The sequence below is a fragment of the Rhipicephalus sanguineus genome, chromosome 1 (assembly GCF_013339695.2).
Source record: "Rhipicephalus sanguineus isolate Rsan-2018 chromosome 1, BIME_Rsan_1.4, whole genome shotgun sequence".
Classification (NCBI taxonomy): Eukaryota; Metazoa; Arthropoda; class Arachnida; order Ixodida; family Ixodidae; genus Rhipicephalus; species Rhipicephalus sanguineus.
In genome coordinates, this window is record NC_051176.1 from 182336491 (window position 1) to 182355227 (window position 18737).

The following is an 18737-nucleotide window of genomic DNA, read 5'->3' on the forward strand; positions in this document are numbered from 1 at the left end:
TCACTAACTTCGCGGCATCCCTTTTCTAGCCAACAGGTAGTAAAGCTAGTAAATTTTGCCATCACCACTACTAACATACCTATGCTGTCAGATGCTTCGTAAATGCCGTAGTATATTATGCCGTAATTGTGACAATCTTACACAAAATTTAGACAAACTTTATTTTTCTAAATTATGTTGGAATAACAGTCTCGTGCTACGTGATATGGCACACATACTATATGCAAACAGGGGGATACTAGATACTGGGTAGAAATCATCGATAATTTCTCTAAATTCTACGGCTGCTAACCGATACAATGTGTGCTATTCCAAAGTAGGCACATGTAATAGCTATCAAGCTGGTGTCAGAGTAGATGCGCGTGCTACGGAAGCCTTGATAATCTGTGTGTGTATGTGTGTGTGCTCTCGCTTGTGGTCCGTTAATGCCTCTATGTACGTTGTTGTGATGCTTACTTACCACGGTAATTGATTAAAGACATTATCGGTTATTAATTTGTGTAAGAGGACAATGCCGCGTTATTGCGTTTTTTTTTTATTTCACCTTATATATGCTTTTGTAGTAGTATCAATTTGATACGGCAATGCACACGGCACATTTAAACCAAATAGGTTTCAACCTCTTGTCGGGCAGTCGTAGTCCACTATAGTGTTAGTACGATTACTAAGTTGCTAGAACGGTTACTAACACCTTAGTAAAAAACCAACAGTTTGAGTTAGTACTGTCACTAGTTAACGAGGTAGTGGATTTCACTAACTTGCATTTTACTACCTCCACTTTTACTAAAAAGTTAATGATTTTTGTAACTAGTAAACGGTTAGTATTTAGTTAGTGAATATACCGACCTTTTAAATGCGAAGCATTTCTTAGCGAACCTTTGCCACTTTGAGCGTTTTTTATCTACGTATCTATCTATCTATCTAGCCGCCTACGTCTAGGGGCTCTCATGATCGCCTCCTTAACTTGGTGTAGACCAAAATTGGCATGGGAGGGTAAGAGGATTTGACGAATATCACTGTCAGGTAATGACATGAATAACGTGAAAATCCTGTCGCGTACGTTGTCAAACCCTTTCCTTCAGACACGTGTGGCACATACCCCTTTACCATGGGCCGTGGTGCACGGGTATGCGTACAGGTGCTTGACAGTTTATATCTACCCAGGAACGGCGAGAACAGACATTAAATGCGAGAGCGTTAAGAAAAACCGACATCGGCAGCGTTGATCCGACGAATGGAAAGAATAGAAATTAGGATCCCAGCAGGAATCGAACCCAAGCATTCTGCGTGGCAATCAGGTATTCTACCACAGAACCACGCCCGGTCTATGAACTAGTTTGCAAAACAGCCTATGCAGGCGTAATGTTGGTGAAAGGTCAATTGTGGTTGTGGTGCTTGCTATCTAATTTTACAAGAAAGCAATAAATGCTACATGATACTCCTACGATGTGTATACTCCTACGATACAGGCGTCATATCAGATTAACCTTTGTGGTTCCAGTGTTGGCTCCGCTTTTATAGCAGTCTAGTAAACACTACACTATTCCTATGACTCAGCAAGCTATATTGAAGCATTGCTCGACCCCGGAGGAATATATTAACAAAAGTTGCGTATGATATTCACATCATCGCACCGTAAAGTGCACTTAGTCCGCCAGAACGACGCAGTGTCCTCTTCATTTCTTACGAGGCTGGGCGATGGCCTCATGCTGACCGAGGATGATGCCAGATTGATTGACAGCCGCTTTGTAGACTAGGCTACGTAGGCCACATACGCCCAGGTAGTCTAAGAATACGACAAGCGTCATCTACTGATGTTGGTTTACTTAGCACTATCCAGGCCTACCAGCCTCGATGGCCTATACCTCACCAACTCGAAGGGTGACTTCAGATTCCGACATGTCGCCGGCTCTATCGACAGACAATTTGTCGACGAAATGACCGAGGCATCAACGATTTCCAACAGCTGTACTATACCTCATACTTCACTACATGGACCCCTCGTCACCGCGATCAGGACCTGATCCGATAACAAGTCATAACCAGCTGCTGCGGCTTACTGATCACCGGGATGATGACCTTGTTGAAGAACTGTCAAGAACTTCTTCCACACATGCACACGGGTTTGTGAAAGATGCGTCCGTTCCCCATCATAAGGGACAAGTAGAAGCACTACATATCAGCTTACCGCTTCTGGCGTTGGTATAATACCCATGTTGTCGTTGGCAGCGTTACCCAACTGTAAACAACTTGTTATATAACACATATGCGGCTCTTCAACATATATGTGTGCGTATAAAATTTATACAAATCTTTAGCGTCATTTTGTAACGTTTCGCTCAGTAAAAAAAGTACGCCACAGTCACCTTCCCACCGCATGCTTCGCATAACATCGACTCCCATGGTACGTGGGATCTGCCGAATTTTTTTAAGGATGAATAGTATAGTAAACGGTGTTAAAGCGCCGAAATTACACATCCTAGCTCTAAGTAATAGTACATATGTAAGTACTAGATATTCTGACGCGTCCGTCCATACCATTGTTGATCCGTCTGTCAGAACATACATACATACATACATACATACATACATACATACATACATACATACATACATACATACATACATACATACATACATACATACATACATACATACATACATACATACATACATACATACATACATACATACATACATACATACATACATACATAGATACATACATATGCGTGCGTGCGTGCGTTTCACAAGCAGCATACTATACTATACCAAATGTGCAGTTGGTGAGTTGGCACATATGCTGAGATAAGGAGTAATACAAGGACAACAAAATAAATAGCACCTATAGCAAGCGTTCACTTGAAACTCCCAGTATTTGTCAGTGCTTGCATAGTCTGCTCTTCTATTGTCTGTATTTGAGAGCTATCAAGGACTGTTAATATACGGAGCAGCTGACTAAATGTAGGGCAGTAGAACAGCCAGACTCCGTTGACAATTACCCGATTGCAAAGCGAAACAGTGGCTCCAGACATAGTTGCCGTTTGTGGCTTCCTTGCGCCAAATTGGCTACATTGCGACCCACGCTGGCGACCAAAATTTCGGATTGGCTATAAGCCTACTTTCTGGCTACTTTTTAACTTTTGTTCTGGCGCATAAAGTAACCACTTTTCTCATTATTTGCACATAAAATACATCGTTTCTAAGCTTTTCAGTCGTGTCAGATAATGTGCGCGTGCGTCCTCCCCCCAACAGCTGGCTGGCGCACACCAACGCAACGCGCGGCGTGCCTGCAAATACGGAGTGGTACTGTATGCACGTCGGCAAATGTGTGGCTAGCACTCTGGTCACGCTGTCCATGATCTATGCTGATGCTACGCGCAAGTTTCTAATTCTGATACGCAGCGCGTGTTCTTGTGTGAACTTGACGAAAGAAGAGATCCGCAAGAAAATGAAGCTGGGCTGTTCATCTTCAAAAAGATTTCACTCTCTGAAGTTGGACTATAGCATTATATGTAATCTCTGCTAATTCACTGCTATAGCTGCAGGGGCTGCCCTCCTATAGGTTATCTGAGGCTGAGATAGAAATAATAGAGAAAAAAAATGGAGGTTGGCCGTCAGTCTCTGTTACTCAGAATAAACTTCGGTTTCTTGCCGCGCGATGCTTCCGGCTCTGTTGTCTTCAAGCATTTATATATAGTTTTCTCACCCTTGTTGAGGTTGTCGTTATTTTGGGTGCGCGCGTATGCATGATCTACATAAGATCGGCGTTGTATCATTAAATGAACAGTTGTCAGTGCCACTTCGGGACTTAATAGCTTCGTGTTGTCTCTTTGCGTTTTTGAGGTTACTTTTCCTAATCTGCGAATCAAATTTGGTCTGCGGCTTTAAGGAAAAACTGCTTCGATGTTCAGTGCCCCTACTGATTTGTTTGCTGGAATGTTGCAAGATTACCCTGCATCTGGCAAGAACTCTATCTATACATGAACTATTTGCAGGCGCACGGAATTTATTGTAATTTATTCACTTATCTGCAGCTTATTTGTGGCTTGAACGCCAAGCAAGAGGGGGGGGGGGGGGGGGAATGTGCCCTTATTTCTATGGTCTTACTTATTCAAGCCGCGCCACGGTAGTCCAGTGGTTATGGCGTTCGACTGCTGACCCGAAGGTCGCGGGATCGAATCCCGGCCGCGGCGGCTGCATTTTAGATGGAGGCGAAAATGTTTGAGGCCCGTGTACTTAGCTTTAGGTGCACGTTAAAGAACCCCATTTGGTCGAAATTTCCGGAGCCCTCCACTACGGCGTCTCTCATAATCATATCGTAGTTTTGGGACGTTAAACCCCAGATATTATTATTATTACTGATTCAAATTGGTATGAGTTATTAATTGAGCAATAATATCGCTGCTCATAATGGCCCTTATTTTCTATGTGGCTGCAAATTCGGCGATAAAATTAAATGGCGTGGCTACTTTGGCTACTTCTTGCTTGAATTCTGGCTCCTTTTCAAATCCACCCAACGGCAACCCTGGCTCCAGGCGTGTTGTTTTCACGATCGCTTGAGATATAAGCGAAGAAATTGGTGTATCAGGCCGGGAGAAAATCAATAATGTACTGCGTTACCTGGGATAGAGAACTATTTTCGGATAGCATGCTTAGGCCGTTTCGTGGATGAGAAATCAAAAATCAACGTCGTCGCCGCGGGAGACGCATGAGCTCCATGATGAAAAGCAAAATAGCTGCTCTTTCGCAGTGCCACTGCGAATGGTCATTACATTTGCTATAAGAAATAGGTGACGTGCGCATGTGAAGGGCATCTGCATTTTGCTTGCTAACTTGAAGAGAAAAAATAATTGTGCTGGAACAAAGAGAAACTATACAGCCACCTGCAGCCACTATCCGGAGAGTCATAGCGCGTGTTCTCGCGGCCAAATACCGGCGTACTTTTTTTTTCTTTTTTTTCCCACAGAGGTGCGCTCGAGCACTGAGTTATCCACAACATTAGAACAGCGTGAAATTCCTCACACCTTATTATAGCAGTGAATGGAATGACGCTTACAAAGCTACAACAAAAAACACCGCAGATCACGTTACAGGAAGTGCGGGAACTAAACGACACATGGCGCCGTGCTGTAATTGCTCTGATCGCATTTGCGCTCGACGCAATGAAACTTACGGTTTGGTGTGCCACAATGCAACGACGGTGGCCGCACGTTCCGATACGAACGCAATGTGGCTGTTAATTTGGATCAAGCCGCTTGTAATTGCGTGTGTATAACGGAATGTCGCGCTTGGTTTAAGTGTTTGTGCTTGCTGGCAGGTATCTAAGCATAATGGCCACAGAAGTACCGCTTCGTTGCACTTATACAAGCGGCCTCAAAACACTAGGAAGGCGATGTAGGCGCCTCGAATGTCCCGGGGACGCTTGGTGCCTCCGCAATGTTTACCTACCCACCGTAGTGCGTTGGCGCCAATTTCTGGGCATAAAAAATGAAAGCAATGGGGCCCCGCTTACATTACTTTTGTCGTAATCCAAGGCACTTCTCGAGTATTTTACGGGTAGGTTTCGGTGCCGCCATATTGGGCTGTTAACCTCGCCGTTTTTTATCTTGAACAATGGAACGAACAGCACTACGGTGGGCTTACACACGTGGAAACGGTTGGGTTGGTGCATTCGGCGTTTCCTGACCTTATCAGTTCACGTCACGAGATACACAAATAAGAAAACATTCGTTTAACAGCCCAAGGTGGCGGCGCCCATATGTCTTACGTAAGTTTCGTACAAACATGATCAAGCATGTATTACTGCATCAGTAAATGTTTTTATCGTTGATTTTATCAATACGCTGGTGTACGAAGTCGGAGAAAAGAAAAGCCAAATCGTTTAATATGTCATCGTATATAACAAATCCCCTCCCCTCTTTTCTTTCTTTTTTTTTTAGTATTGCCAGACAAAAATTCATATGTAGAGCTTTCAACTTCGGCATGTTATTTCTTCTGGCTACCTTTCGGTTTTCACATTGTCAGATTCATGACGTTTTATTTATTTATTTATTTATTTATTTATTTATTTATTTATTTATTTATTTATTTATAATCGGCGATCGGATAAATGCCTTTTGGGTCCCTCCACCGAAATATGAAGTGGGAAGTGGGGGGGAGGCTTACCTGATGACCAGCAATACATGCACGTACCCCATTTAACAAAGGCGTCAGTTATGACCCGAAGTGCGCCTTAATATACCTGGAACCTGGAATCACGAAGAAAACAAGAATGTCATCGGATGCCCTTGAACAGTCCACGCTACTCTATTTACATGAGGTGCACGATGCTCGAATCCATTATGTAGGCGTATACACTGATGGTTCAGTTACGAGTAGAAGCTCAACCGCTGCCGTAATAATTCCAGCAAGATCTCTCATGATTCAGGCCCGTAACTAGGGGGGGGGTTGAGGGGGTTCTGACCCCCCCCGAAATTTTTTTGATGCTTTAACTTTTCGGGTGATACTAAAATATTTACACGCCTTCACAGCGACCCCCAGCTGCCAAAGTTACACTGCAACTTTCCTGGCATTGCTTCCCTCTTCTTCCTTTCTTCAAACCTACCAGAACACCTCAGCGCTCCCTCCCCCGCACGCGCACCTGCCCTATTTGTACAGCTTTGCACTTCGCCCTCGCGTTCCTTCGAGTCTTTTCTTTTTCGTCTTTCACCCCGTAGCAGCTCCTTTATTGATTCCAGATGCTTTCCTTGTGCATTGCCGCTGGAGAAGTTATCCGTCTGTGCGGACCGCACGTGTCGGCTTTGGGTTTCTACGAAAAGCGCGTCTCCTTCTGTGAAAGTAAACAGTTCGACAGCAACGGCAACACCAACACGACGTGCGCAAATTTGCCAGGGAACGAAACCCCTAAGCGGAAAAACTCAGCGGCGCATTCCGAGGACGCAGGCTGCAGGGTAAATTTTTCTCAAACTGTAGTCTTCGCCACCGAAACGAATCATCGAAGATGACATCTACTGAAAGACTGGCATATCCGAGCAACTTCGAACAACCTTAACCACACGCAAGGAAATCTACCTCTTCTGTACACACAAGGTATATGCGCCTCCCTACAAAGCACACAAAGCGAGGATACAGCCGGCACACAATCCGGCACCAGCGGTCAACTTTCACAGGAGAGAAAAAACGCCGCCAAGCTGGGCTGCGCGCGGGAGTACAGAGGCTGACGTCACAGCCTACAAAGTGCATTTTTGGGGGGTCACGGCTATTTAATTAGCGCAGCCCAGAGAGAATTATGCAGGCGCCCAGGGAGCCGTCTGTGAAAAGGTGACTTTTTCACAGGAACGGAGCAACACCTGCTTTCTGGACTGTACCACGGGAGTGCAAATGTCTCGGCAGTGCATTCTTGGGGGGTTCACGTATATTAAGGGGAGTATGGAGTGCCCATGGAGTCTTCTGTGAAAAGGTCTTTAAGTAGCGTTAATCCAGTTTGCTGCAGCGGGAGTACAATAATGGTCCTGCATGCACACCAGCTGTAGCGGCGTTCAGAAAACACATGCGCCACGCGGGAGCCGGCGCGTTCATCACACTTCTACATTCTAGCCACTGTAAAGTGGATAAGAGAGGAAGAAAACATCGCCCGCCGTTCACGCCAGGCAGTCGAAGCAGTCGCAAACGTCTTTTTGGAGCCACTGGCCACTTCTGTGTGCGTGCACAGGATTGCGGCAGCAAAATGAAAAGACACTCTGCAACAACGAAGCAAAGGAGTCTTGCGTCTTACTTCAAGAAAGTTCGAACCGATGAAGCGGACGGAGAAGAACCGCCTCCTTCGAAGGATAAAACTTCGCCCTCCTCAGCACTGGTGGAAAGCCAAGCGCGTCGGAACTTCTGTAGCGACTCAGGAGAATGCTAAAACTTTAGCGCAAAACGAGCACGGCGGACAAAGAAACGACGAAGACAGGCGCTGCACCGGTTTATGTGAATCACCTGAGAACGAACACAAGCAGGACACCCATGCGCCGCCGGAAAATGATGGTGGCCGCAGTGCAACTCCAAGTGACCTTTCTTCTACAGTCAACGCTGGGCAAAGTGACGCCTTTACCACTGGGCAATGCCCAAGGAAGGTGAGTGGCATGGCACCTACACATTCTGGTTCGCCTCCCCTCTGTGCGACGAGTGCGAATATTTTGGACTTGGGACTGTTTGTCTCGAAAAGCAATAATGTAAATGATCCAGAGACGACGGAGAAGCTGCTGCTCAATCCGTGGACCCCTCCGGCTAACTATGATTATCCAGCCACAGGGAAAAGGAATCTGAAGTTCCAACCTCACTGGGTAGATCGTTACCCATGGCTTGTTTATTCAGAGAAGCTTCAAGGAGCATTATGCAAATATTGCGTAGTCTTCGCAAGCGAGTGTGCAGGAAAAGGGGAGCACCAGCGCTTGGGCTGTTTTGTAACTAAGGAGTTCACCAATTACAAGAAAGCCATGGACGCCTTTAAGAGCCACGCATCCAGCAGTTATCACGCCATGTCAACAACGCTATCGGAGAACTTTTTAGCAGTCCGGTCCCGCTCACAGCATGACATCTTAACACAACTTGACCACGGTCTTAAAAAGCAGGCGGAAGAAAACCGCAAGAACTTGCTGCCAATAATAGAAACAATCCTTTTCTGTGGCAGGCAAGAAGTACCGCTTCGCGGCACAGACGACTCTGGTCCGATAAATATGTCTGAAGTGCTGCCATTGAAAAATGATGGAAATTTCCGCGCACTGCTTAGGATGAGAGCAAAATGTGGAGATGCCGCCTTGAGAGCTCACATGGAAACATCTCCGGCGAATGCGCTGTACACGAGCCCAAAAATTCAAAATGAGTTGATCACCCTCTGTGGTAAAATCATACAAAGAAAGATAGTTGAAAACGTCAACTCAGGTTCGTGTTTTTCAGTTCTAGCTGACGAGGCCACTGATATATCTCGCACCGCCCACATTTCCCTATGTGTAAGGTACGTTGGACACGACACGTCGGGAGTGCCCATACTTAAAGAAGATTTTGTAGATTTCGTTCCCGTGTACGATCTCACTGGCAAGGCGCTGGCGAGCACAATCCTGAACAGCCTTCGAGGTCATGGCTTTGACCTGAACCTACTTTGCGGGCAAGGATACGACGGCGCGGCATCAATGAGCGGCCACCTTAACGGTGTTCAAGCCTTCATTCGTCAAACAGCGCCCAAAGCGTTGTACGTGCATTGTAGCGCCCACTCGTTGAACCTTGCTCTGCTTCACGCATGCAAACTCCCCAGCATCCGCAACTGTTTGGGAACTGTATCCTCAACCTGTACGTTTGTGAGAGCTTCGCCACAGAGGACGAACCAACTGCGAGACAAAGTAGAAGATTTAACACAAGAAAAAAGAAAATCAGTTCTCTCCTTTTGCCAAACAAGGTGGGTAGAGAGTCACGATGCACTTCAGCGTTTCCTTGAACTGTACGTGCCTATTGTACAATTCCTCGAATATTTGGAAGAAGAGGCCGCGTCATCTGATACTTCATCAAAAGCTTCTCAACTGCTCAATGCCATTACGAAGCCCGAGTTTGTCGTTTCGCTTCAGATCTGTAGCGACCTCTTCTCTTTGACACTGCCACTTTGCAAGTTTCTTCAAAAAATTGACTGTGACTTGGCTCAAGCGTGCGATCACGTAAAGAATGTTATAGACGTTCTTTCCACAAAAAGGGCTAGTGCGGAAACGGAATTTAATAAGATTTTTCTGAAGTCGCTCTCTTTGCTGAAGATCACAAATGTTGAGATGGCCCTACCACGCATCACTGGAAGGCAGATGCAAAGAAGCAACGTACCTTCTGCTACTCCCGAAGAGTACTACCGGAGGAATGTGTATTTGCCTTTGCTGGCTGACTTCGAAAATCAATTAAGAGACCGGTTCGATGCCCATAAGAAGGTCGTGGTTGGCCTTAACATGCTGCTGCCGAAATTCTGCGCATCGGCTAGCCTTTCTGATATTGATGATGCAGTGCAGTTTTACCTTGGCGACATTCCTTCCGCTAATGTCATCGAAGCAGAGTTCACACTGTGGGTGAACAAATGCTGCCAGATCGAAGAAAAGAATCGCCCAGCTTGTGCTTTACAGGCCTTAGAGATGTGCAACCGCGACTTTTTTCCGAACATCCACAGCCTACTTTCTATCCTGGCGACTTTACCCGTGTCGACGTCGACCCCGGAACGGACTTTTTCCACACTGAGAAGGCTGAAGAGCTACCTTCGAAATCATATGAACAACGACAGATTGACCGGACTAGCACTGCTCAGCATCCATCGAGAACTTCAAGTGACCCCAGAACAAGTCCTCACAGAATTTTGCAAGTTGCCGAGAAGGAAAAACTTCCTCGTTTAAACTTCCCTCTATGTTTCAAGAGTCGATTAAAAGCTAAACCCAGCTAGCCCAAGCTTCAACCCTTCTATTCTTTCGCAATTACGAGGAAACTATCCAGCAAGCAGAATGTGCGAACGGTAACAAGAAGATCGGAATGTCGGGCGACTTGTTTGTTTGCTTGCATACATACTGTCACGGACTGCCATTTTTGCGACCCGGCGTAACGGCAAATTAACGGGCGCCGCACTCCCCCGCTGACCGGTGGAACCGTTCGCTCATGAAAAGACTGGTCTTTAGTGCAGGGAAGTACTGAATGGGGTGTTCTTCTTCAAACGTTAGTCGCCGATGTTTGATCCTTTGTACCTACGGCGGCGTCGGCAGGGTCGTCAAAGGCCGCGATGCACCCCGAACCAGCTGTAGACTGCAAGACGCACCGGCTGAAACCAAGGAAACTGACCATTCCCACGGGCAAAACTGCTTGTGGACAAGCCGTATGAGAGAACCCCAACAGGTTGTCACTCTCGCTCAGTTGAGGACCCTCTCCTAATTAAAAAGGGACGCGGTCAATATATTTTTAGGGTGGAGTTTCTAACAATGAAACGTGCATGATTGGACCCATGTAGAGGTCTCTTTTCCCCCAGGACGAGAATGAGGGGACACGGAGGTCGATTTAAGCGCAGGATTTCGCCTTGCTAAGCAGTCTAGTTGCTGACCAACATGGTGTAGAAGGAGATCAAGAAGTATCCCTTAAGTGGTTGTGGCTCCGTATCGGCTGGCCACCTAAACTTAGCCATTCGTCTAGTTGTGACGCGAAATTAACGTCTGTAACGTAGGCATCGGTACTTGAATCTCGAGTAAGTTCAACCTGCCCGAGATCGGCTTCAAGCACTAGCCTACCGGAAACACCAGCGCTGCAACACCGCCGACATCGCAGTTGTGCCAGAACTCTCTCTGACTTCTTGCATCCGATCGTCGTGGACTCAACGCTGCCGGTCATCACAGGTATCCCTTCACCTGTTTATACCTTCGGACTTTCTCATCTGTAGTTTTATTGTTGGTTAGTTTTGTGTAGTTTGTAATACTTCTCTCTTGTAAGCTGATTTATTGATTTTATATGTATTTTGTTAGTTGGTATTAAGTGTTGTACTAGATTCCTCGTGCTGCAATATCACTAGAGTTTTGTTTTTCCCCACACACGTCTCTGATCTCTTCACTGTCTCTGCTTACGTACGGAACGACCTAACCTGCTGCCATTCCCGTCGCCGACTTCGCGCTGGCGACGCTAGAGTGGCAGCTTGTAACACATACATACCGTTTTTGTACCGTGGTTACATTGTGTTACTTCATCAGGAGCCGTTGGTCGCGGTGTCCCCGGCTTTGGTGGTGCTATTGTCCAAACTTATTTCTTGCTTTAACCAGAATTTGAGGTTGACATACCAATTTCTTTATTTGGGTACAAATAATTGAAAAGTACCATCGAATTATTACAAGTAAGCGATGTACTTGATTTATTCACAAAAATAAGCCAGTATAAATCTTAAAAAATGGCAGCCGTTCTACACGCAAACCCCCCCCGAAAAAAATTCCTGGGTACGGCCCTGTCATGATTCAACCGAGAATGTTCCACACAACATCAACTACTGCTGCTCAACTAGTAGCCCTCCGTGTGTAGCTCTTCAGTTTGTCACAGAGAAGCCGCCCGATTTGTGGTATATCTTCTGTGATTGCAAAGCAGCCCTCCAAAGTTTACTGTCCACTTTACGTCACGGCTCACATGAGCATCTCGTAGCAGAAATAAGACGAATCCACCATGAAGCAATATGAAAAGGGCACAAAGCAATATTCCAAAGGCTACCTAGTCACTGTGACATTCAGGAAAAATGATAAAGCGGATGCAGCTGCCCGATCCACCCGCGACGGCGTCAGCAGTGTCGCCATTCCCCTTTCAAGATCTGACACAACAAAAGGACGTCGTGTGCTAGCCCGTCATCTAACACTGGATCTGTGGAATTCGCCCACGTTTACAAGCCCACGCCCCCATACCTTGGATCCTTATGTTTAGCTGCGTATCCCGTCGAACTTATAAAGACGTGACTATACCCTGCTGGTTCGTCTGTGGCTTGGAGTAGCCTTCTCAAATGACTATTCATTTGTTATTGGAATGTCTGATAGCCGTAATGTGAACTATGCGGGTGCAGCAAAACAATCGCACACCTTCTCTACGAGTGCACCCGCTTTCTGAAAGAGCAGCCCTCTCAGCCGCACTAGGCAAGCTGGACAACCGCCCTCTCACAGCAGACATAATTCTATACCACTGGCCTGCAGCCTACCCGGTCTTTAACGTGAGCCGCTATGAGGGCGTTGCTGCGGTTTCTTCGAGAAACCGGACTAAACGACATATTGGGACTGTTCACAGATAATGTTGATGTGTCGCACTTGGACGGTACTATTGCGATGAAAAGAAACGCGAACAGTGGAAAGCGTGGCTTTCGGCCCAGTCCAACTCCGACGTGCCTTGACTGTCGATAGGCGAATCTGTGCTCTCGGCCGGCGTCACCGTAACCGTAGCGCTAGAATCCTGCTCTGGCTGGAGCTATCGCACCGCATGTGTTTATCATCTTCCAGTCATGCCCATGGGCGTCAGCAGGATTCTGTCTTGAGCGGTGAAAACCCGTGTTGCATCGCGGCTGGGGAGGGGGAGAGCTCTGGTGTAGCTTGGGTGGGGGGCAAGTGCCCCTTTTGCACCCCCCCCCCCCGCCCTGCCGACGCCCATGGTCATGTCTGGTACCTGGAAGACACACGCGGTGCGATAGCGCCAGCCAGAGCAAGATTGTAGCGCTACGATGAGGCCGGCTGAGGGCACAGATTCGCCCAGCGACAGTCAAGGCATGTCGGAGTTCGACTGGGCCGAAAGCCACACTTTCCGCTATTCGCGTTTCTTTCCATCGCGACAGTACTTTTGTCATGATTTTGCAGTGTTATCACAGACTCTTGTTCTCTTTCATTGTTTTACGTCCCATTTTCCATGCCATTTCCCCTTCCCAAGTCATACAGTGTAGCCATAGGTCGGCAAAAAAATTGGAGCTCACTCAGACTCACTCGCAAGAAATATATTTTGCTCTGAGTGCTCACTCGGACTCAGACTCCCTGAAAGTTTCCTCAGCCGTACTCACTTGGACTCTAACTCACCAAAATATTACTCATTCGGACTCACTCAGACTCAGACTCACGACCCGATTTGAGTCTGAGTGAGTCGACTCGTGAAGGAGTTTGCCGACCTATGAGTGTAGCCTACGGGAGATTTTATCTGTCTTTCCTTTATCTTCCTGTCTCTCTATCTCCGTCCAGTGAACTGCTGCCGCGTTCTTTTTTGCGTAAGTTGGGTGGTCTATGTTTTGCTGCTTTTTTTGTCGCGAGTGTTGTGCCATGCGTGTGTGAGCGAGCCATATAATGTGCAATCTGGTCATGGTATAAAGATCAGTTGGAAATTTAGCTCTCCTCCTGTCGCATGTCTGTTTCCTTCTTTGCTTATATATGCCCCTATCCTTCAGGCTCATACTGAGTTGCGCAAAAGCAATACAAGAATATGATGCAACAACTCGCCTAATCAGCAATACCTGAAAATTGAGCAGCGAACGACCAAAGCGGCCATTTGCGACTAACTTGGTCGCGCGACCGGTGCTAGTCGCAGGAGTGAACAAGCCTTTAGCGATGTTTTACTTGAAAAATAGGAATGCGTAGCATTCGTAGGTCGTCACTTGTACGAATATTCGCCTCTTGAATTTAATCGCATATACGCGTATATGCGGCCGTGGCCGAATATTCGGGAAAATCTGAATGTGCATTTTTCGAATCGATATGCTTCGAATAAGGAAAATATTCGATTCGTATTCGAAATTTCCAATATTCGCACACCCCTAAAAATATACGGTGATTCATGCATCAGTGTCCACTTGATAACCCGCCACAGGAGCGGATTTAGATTTTTAAATGATCGTTCCTGGTGGCCTGAATGTGATAGCCCCTGCCACTCACATTTTTGGTAGTGCTTTTTCACGTGCGATGCATTTTATTATTTTTTTATTTTGTTTGTATGGCTTTGCGCATATTTTCCTGCCTTTATATTGTGGGTGTTTTCGTCGAATAAACTTAGTTGGAAGTTGGCGCACTTTCTGTCTTCCCTTTTTTGCCCTTGAGCCTAACACTTTTAATATTGTACTATTACTTCGCCTTATATTGTCACGTTCTCTAATGGCGGCATTTTTTATAAGCGGTCATCATCCTATTTAGAGAGGCCACGCAGCAGCCTTCTGGAACAATCAGAACGCGGTCGAGGTTACCATCATTGGCAGTGGCGTAGTTGGGCGTAGCCAGGTGGATGGGGGAGAAAGGTTCAACACCCCCCCCCCCCCCCGAAAATTTTCAATTTTGCGTGTGTATATATACACGCACACATACAAACGCACGGTCGAATATAGATAAAGTACTGCGGAACCCCCCCCCCCCCCCCTGACAAAATTTTCTGGCTACGCTAGCGACCACTGGTCAGACATGCACAGCGCCTGTTCATTAAAGGGGCCCTGCAACACTTTCAGCACGGTCAGGAAACGCTGCCGATCGGTAGTCGAGGCTACCGAGAACACGCAAGCCAAACATTATAGTGCAGCACGCGGCCTGGGATTTACAATAAATTCTCAAAGTCAGCTAAAAAGCGCTTCCTCTTCTCTCGACAAAAATGATGCTTACGGCGTCACTGCCACTGTCCACGCCATTGGCTGATTTGAACATGGCGCGCTCGGTAGTTACTGCGGCCGCCGCGGGAGACCGTCACTTGCCTGCGCGCGCGCGCGATGGCACTGAAAGTACGCCGCGCGTTCGAAGAAAAAAAAAATATATGTGCGCAAGGTCACGAGGCGCGCGTGATGTACCTTCCTCCCCCCGTGCCACCCCTCCATGCTTAGCTTCCAGCGCTTTCGTGGGGACGAGAAGAGAGAAAGCAACTACACAGCGTGCGACAAATCTCTGTAACTCCGCTCGTATACTATAGACGGATTCTAAAAATTTTTGCGGCGGTCGATTCGCGAGGAAAAAAACTCCTTTAATGAAGCCATTCCATGGCTACTTTGAAAAGTGTTGCAGGGCCCCCTTTAAATAACCCCCTCCCGGGACATTCAGAGCTGACAAAAAAAAAGATGTCGAATGTGAGAGCATGGCCGAATTCGGCAGCGTCCTGCATAATATCCCTAAATGGATTGACCAGGTATGTGTGCTGCCCTATGCACAGTAGAACATATGGTCCTATCTGACCTACTATAATATTCCAACATAAATAAAACTGTGCATAAGGAAATGACCGAAGAAGCGGCAAGCCATATTGCAGCAACGCAGCGTTCCGTGCATTGTCCTTGATATTGTGCGGTACAGCATTCCTCATACATTGGGTGGAACTGTAGTACTTTTAGAACAGCCTAGCTCGTGTTCAAGTATTGTGAAACATCAACGAGATGACATATGACCCCCACTCATTTCTGTGGCTGGCTGAAGCATACTGAAGCTTTTTTTCACATCTTTACCCGCCACGGAGGTCTAGTGGTTATGGTGCTTTGCTGCTGACCCACAGGTCGCTGGATCGAATCCCGGCCGCGGCGGTCGCATTTCCGATGGAGACGAAAATGCTCGAGGCCCGTGTGCCTAGATTTAGGTGTGCGTTAAAGAACCCCAGGTGGTCCCTCCACTGCGCTGTCTCTCATAATCACATTGTGGTTTTGGAACGTTAAACCCCGACAATTATTATTATCTTTGCTTTTTATTTGGCGTTAAATTGAGGTCTGGGACTGGGATTATCCCAGACCTCAGTTCCCGTGTTCTCTGGTTACACCGGTTATACACTATAGAGACGTCATAACGCAGAATCTGTTCACATGGGAACAGGTCATTACGACGTGAGGACGTTTTGACACAATAAGCGCGCTCGCACGATCTTCCCCGCTGTCACTCGTTGGAGCAGGAGCGGCGTAGATGCATGGAAGACAACCGAGCAAGCCGGAGCTCTACCGGAGCTAGCGCCAGTACGCCGCATTGTGCTATTTCATATGTTGCCGCCATCGCGTCATGACGTCACAACCCCGGGAAGCAAAAGCGAAACTGGCTGTGTTATGGGTGTTATAGGTTATTTAGAGCGCTTTGAAGTTTGGCAGCATTTCTTGCGCTGGTTTTGATGTAACAGGCCCTCATTTAATTCGGAAAATAATAGTCAGAAATATTATGTAAGTATCGTTTTAATGCATTTCGGCTTTAAATAAAAACTGAAAAGGACAGTGGTGCGTTGCAGTCTGTCATTATAAAATGTGAGCGAAATTGCTTCTGCTTTCTACTGCTTCACTGTAATCTCTCCAGCCCTCCTCTACTTACCTCCATGTGTGCGTATCATCATTTTTTTTTTTAACCATTTTTACCACCGACAAAAACTCCAGTTTGGCAACATGGACGTCCTAGATGCCCGCCATATTTGCGTTGTCTGAAATGGTCGAATTTATGTCGTCTGCACAGAGGTAATTACCTTTCGTCTATAAATTAAGTTCACATGGTTGTTTTACGTAATAACATGAAAATTTGGCGAACTAGACTGCGCACACAAGTTTCAGGGCAACAAGCGTGATATATTTGTTGCCGTCTGTGCTTGCATGCATCGTTCGTTGCTTGCATGCAGTTTTCGCACAACTTTTAACATCACGGTTGTGGTCGTTATTCGTCCTATTACTGCAGTTAACTTGAGCCGAAGTGTCACAATGTGTGACCAAGTTGTCGAGGAAGCCTTAGGCCAAGTTACTGACGATGAAGAATTTTTCCAAGACATCGACATCTTGCAAAACCATGGCATCAATGTCGCCGATATCAAGAAGCTCAAGACAGCTGGAATCTGCACAATCAGAGGGGTACAGATGACCACTCGGAAGAAGCTGTGTGGAATCAAAGGTATCTCTGAAGCAAAAGTGGACAAAATTAAAGAGATAGTGGCCAAGGTAGCAGATGGAGCGAGCTTCCTGACCGCACTTGAAGTCAGCGAAAAACGGCGCTACGTGTTCAAAATATCAACAGGGAGTAAAGAGCTCGACAAGTTGATGGGCGGCGGAGTCGAAAGCATGGCAATTACAGAAGTATTTGGCGAGTTCCGCACTGGGAAAACTCAGCTGTCTCATACTCTCTGCGTCACTTGCCAGCTGCCAGGTGAAAATGGCTACAGCGGTGGGAAGGCGATTTTTATCGACACTGAGAATACCTTCCGCCCAGATCGGTTGCGCAGCATCGCCGATCGGTTTGACCTCGATCATTCTGCCATGCTAGAAAATGTTCTTTATGCACGCGCCTTCACAAGCGAGCACCAGATGGAAATGCTGGACCAAGTAGCAGCAAAGTTTCATGAAGAGGCAGGTGTGTACAAGTTGCTCGTAATCGACTCGATCATGGCTCTTTTTCGAGTTGATTTCAGCGGTCGTGGCGAGCTGGCCGATAGGCAACAAAAGCTGGCCCAAATGCTGTCTAAGCTGCAGAAGCTCTCAGAAGAATATAATGTGGCCATATTCATCACCAATCAGATGACCGCTGATCCAGGAGCAGCCATGAGTTTTCAGGCAGATCCCAAGAAGCCAATTGGAGGGCATATCTTGGCACATGCCTCAACGACCCGTATAGCGCTGCGCAAGGGTCGTGGCGAAGCACGTATTGCCAAGATCTATGACAGCCCAGATCAGCCAGAGAATGAGGCGACATTTGCTATTACACCTGGTGGCATTGCAGATGTGTCTGAGTAGAATGTTGTTCAAGTACTGTTTGTTGCACAAGTGGACTTCAGATGCAGTCTGTTAATTTGTGATTTTTTTTTGTTTTTTTACTTTTACCGGGGAATATTCTCATAATTTGTGAGAATATTCTAATAAATAGTTTGTGAGAATATTCTAATAAATAGTTTGTGAGAATATTCTAATAAATAAGCTTTATCCATTTTTTATTATTGTTAGTGGTTGTTTTATTCGAGAAGTGTGCCATTTCAAAACTGCACGCTACCGTTTCCACTTTGGTTGCAGTTAGCAGTGCAGTTACAATGTCACACTGAACTATCATATTGTAGGATGGAATGTAAAATGCATATAGGTGACAATATTCTTACCAGCAGTGGAAGCACAAGTAGACCACTTGATGCATTGACATAAAGACAGGATAGCTTCTACGAATCTGTAGTAATGGCATAGTTTATTTTAGCTCTGTTCATTGAGTACACACATTTCATTATGTGGCGAGAGAACCACTAACTGGCCCTAAAGTCAGTTTGTAGTGCCGTCAAAGCTTGACTGTGCA

General features: G+C 46.4%; 2 protein-coding genes across 3 annotated transcripts in view; both read left to right on the forward strand.

The window, feature by feature from the left end:
• Positions 1-18737, forward strand: part of LOC119403407 (uncharacterized) — a 714971-nt gene that overhangs the window by 91546 nt on the left and 604688 nt on the right. The gene's annotated exons all lie outside the window — the stretch shown is intronic.
• LOC119403436 (meiotic recombination protein DMC1/LIM15 homolog) lies at positions 17058-18297 on the forward strand. The gene has a single exon (XM_037670374.2). It carries the CDS (start codon positions 17066-17068, stop codon positions 18191-18193), a length of 1128 nt encoding a protein of 375 aa, XP_037526302.1. The 5' UTR covers positions 17058-17065; the 3' UTR covers positions 18194-18297.